Source organism: Oxyura jamaicensis (assembly GCF_011077185.1).
Source record: "Oxyura jamaicensis isolate SHBP4307 breed ruddy duck chromosome 5 unlocalized genomic scaffold, BPBGC_Ojam_1.0 oxy5_random_OJ70579, whole genome shotgun sequence".
In the NCBI taxonomy this organism is placed as follows: Eukaryota; Metazoa; Chordata; class Aves; order Anseriformes; family Anatidae; genus Oxyura; species Oxyura jamaicensis.
In genome coordinates this window covers 1-2,364 of record NW_023303923.1, presented here as the reverse complement: position 1 = coordinate 2,364, position 2,364 = coordinate 1, and the positions used below count along the sequence as shown (strand labels likewise).

Here is a 2,364-nt window from a genome sequence, read left to right as displayed (position 1 = left end):
GAGGCCGAGTGCAGGAAGAGCTGGGCCAGGCAGACCTCCTCGCTGCGGAACAGGGACCCCATGGCGACCCCCGGGGGGGCTGGGGGGCACCCCGCTGGTCCCGGGGCACCCGGCTGGGGAACGGAGGCGGGCGGTCAGCGGGTGGGGACGGTGCCGGGGGTGCCGGTGCCGCTCGGTGTCCCCGGAGCTGGGGGGTGCAAGGGCCGGGGAAGTGCCGCGGCCCCACGGAGCGCCCCGGTTGCTCAACGCCCGACCCTCCCGCCCCGCTCAGCTGCCTCTGAGTCAGGGCCAGCGCATCCCGGTGGGGGGCACCGGGACCGGGACAGACCCCCCCCAACCCCTCCCTCCCAGCCCCGCCCCCCTCGGCACCGGCCACCCCCCCCGCCCCCCCAGCCGGTACCGGGACGGCCCCGGACGGCGCCGCCCGCTCGTACCCGGGTGCGCGGCGGCGGGGCCGGGGCAGGGCGCGGGGCCGGCCGGGCTCCGCACTTCCTCTTCCCCCAGGAAGGGCCCGGCCACGGGGAGGAGGCACCGGCACCCTGCCCCGGGCCGCGTGGGGAGCGCGGAGCCAGAACGCGGCGGCGGCCCTCCCCGGGGCTCCCCCCCAAAAGGCACCCCACCGACGTGCGGACCCCCGGCACCACGAAGCCCCCCCGGCCCACAGCTGTGCCTCCCCCTGCACCGCTCAGCTTAACCCCACGGCACCCACGTCCCCTGCCGCTGGTGCTGCCCATGCTCCCGTGCCACCCCAGAACGGGGCACGGACGGGAGGCTGTCCCCAGCATCGCTGCCCCCCTCCCCGTGGCACAGCCATGCCGCCCCCCCCACTGATGAGCCCACTCAGGGTTGGCAAAGAAGAGACCAAGGCACAAGCTCGGGGTTAGGAAGGGGCCGGTGCCTCGCCCCCCCAGCACAGGGGGGCTGTGGCAGCACATGAAGGCCCTTTATTATGGGATCGGGGGGGACATGGCGCAGCCCCCGGCCGTCACCGGTACAGGTAATCGGCCTGGATGTTGGCCGCGATCTCGGCCTCCCACTTGTCGCCGTTGTTGAGCAGCTTCTCCTTGTTGTAGAGCAGCTCCTCGTGCGTCTCCGTCGAGAACTCGAAGTTGGGCCCCTGCCGGGACAAGAGACGCTCACCGTGAGACCCCCCACGTCCCCAGGGAGCTCGGTGTCCCCCTCCCCGGGCCGGCAGCCCCCCTCCTGGGCTCACCTCCACGATGGCGTCCACGGGGCAGGCCTCCTGGCAGAAGCCGCAGTAGATGCACTTGGTCATGTCGATGTCGTAGCGGGTGGTGCGGCGGCTGCCGTCAGCCCTGGGCTCGGCCTCGATGGTGATGGCCTGTCACCGAGGGGGAGAGGATGGCACCAGGGGCTCCCGGGAGCCCCCAGAGACGGAGGAGGGGGTGCAGGGGGCTCACCTGTGCCGGGCAGACGGCCTCGCAGAGCTTGCAGGCGATGCACCTCTCCTCTCCGGAGGGGTAGCGGCGCAGCGCGTGCTCCCCGCGGAAGCGTGGGCTCAGCGGGCCCTTCTCAAAGGGGTAGTTGATGGTGGCCGGCTCACGGAAGAGGTAGCTCAGCGTCATGGCCAGGCCTGGGGGGGGGTCCAGCGGGAGCGGGACGTCACCCCGGGGGACAGCGAGGGGACCGGGGGGGTACGTGCAAGGCCGTGCCGCAGGGCTCACCTCGGAAGAGCTCCGTCCACAGCAGGGTCTGGGCGGCGCGGTCGGTGATGGACTTCATGTCCATGGCCGGCTCCTGGATGTTGACGTACTCTGCGGGGAGCAGGACGCCGTCCCCACCCTGCACGGCGTGGGGGGACGGCGGCAGCCCCCCGCCGGGACGGGGGTGGGCGGGGGGTACTCACTGTAGCAGTCCCTGGGGGCGGTGGTGCTGAGCGGGCGCAGGTAGCACGGGGGGGGCGGCGGGCCTGGGAGGGGGCAGAGGAGGGGGGTAAGGCGGGGGGGGGAGAACAGGGCCATTTTTGGGGTGGGGGGCGCGGGGTGGCCGCTCTCACCTGCACGGGCAGCCCGGTGCAGCAGGCGCAGCGCTGCCATGTCCGCTCCTGCCTGTGGGGGCCGTGGGCTCCGAGCGCTGGGTGTCGGGGGGAGGGCACACAGGGGCCGGGCTGGCGGCAACGTGGGGGGACAGCCCCCCCCTCACCTCCCCCAGGGGACATGGGTGTCCTGGGCACCCCCAGCGCCCCCCCCCCAGCGCGACACGGGCCTTCTGCCCCCATGATTAATTGGCACACACACCCCCTCCCCAAAACCCACCCAAGGGGATCAGATTTCGCCCCCCCACAAAAAAAAAAGACACCCATGGGGCCCAGATTTCGCCTCCTCCCCCCCAAAACCCACCCAT

The 2,364-nt window shown here is 73.1% G+C and overlaps 1 protein-coding gene across 2 annotated transcripts; it reads right to left on the bottom strand.

The window, feature by feature from the left end:
* Positions 1-874: 874 nt before the first annotated feature.
* On the bottom strand, positions 875-2,218 carry NDUFS8 (NADH:ubiquinone oxidoreductase core subunit S8). Of its 2 annotated transcripts, none has more exons than XM_035311575.1 (7): positions 2,164-2,218; positions 2,018-2,069; positions 1,868-1,930; positions 1,686-1,775; positions 1,422-1,594; positions 1,214-1,342; positions 875-1,117 (listed from the first exon to the last, which is right to left on the bottom strand). In XM_035311575.1, the coding sequence occupies exons 2-7, from the start codon at positions 2,055-2,057 to the stop codon at positions 986-988; spliced, it is 627 nt and encodes a 208-aa protein (XP_035167466.1). In that variant the 5' UTR covers positions 2,058-2,069; positions 2,164-2,218; the 3' UTR covers positions 875-985. The 2 variants fall into 2 exon arrangements, with proteins under 2 accessions (XP_035167466.1, XP_035167465.1); XM_035311574.1 differs by having other exon boundaries at positions 2,018-2,094; positions 2,164-2,202.
* Positions 2,219-2,364: the final 146 nt, after the last annotated feature.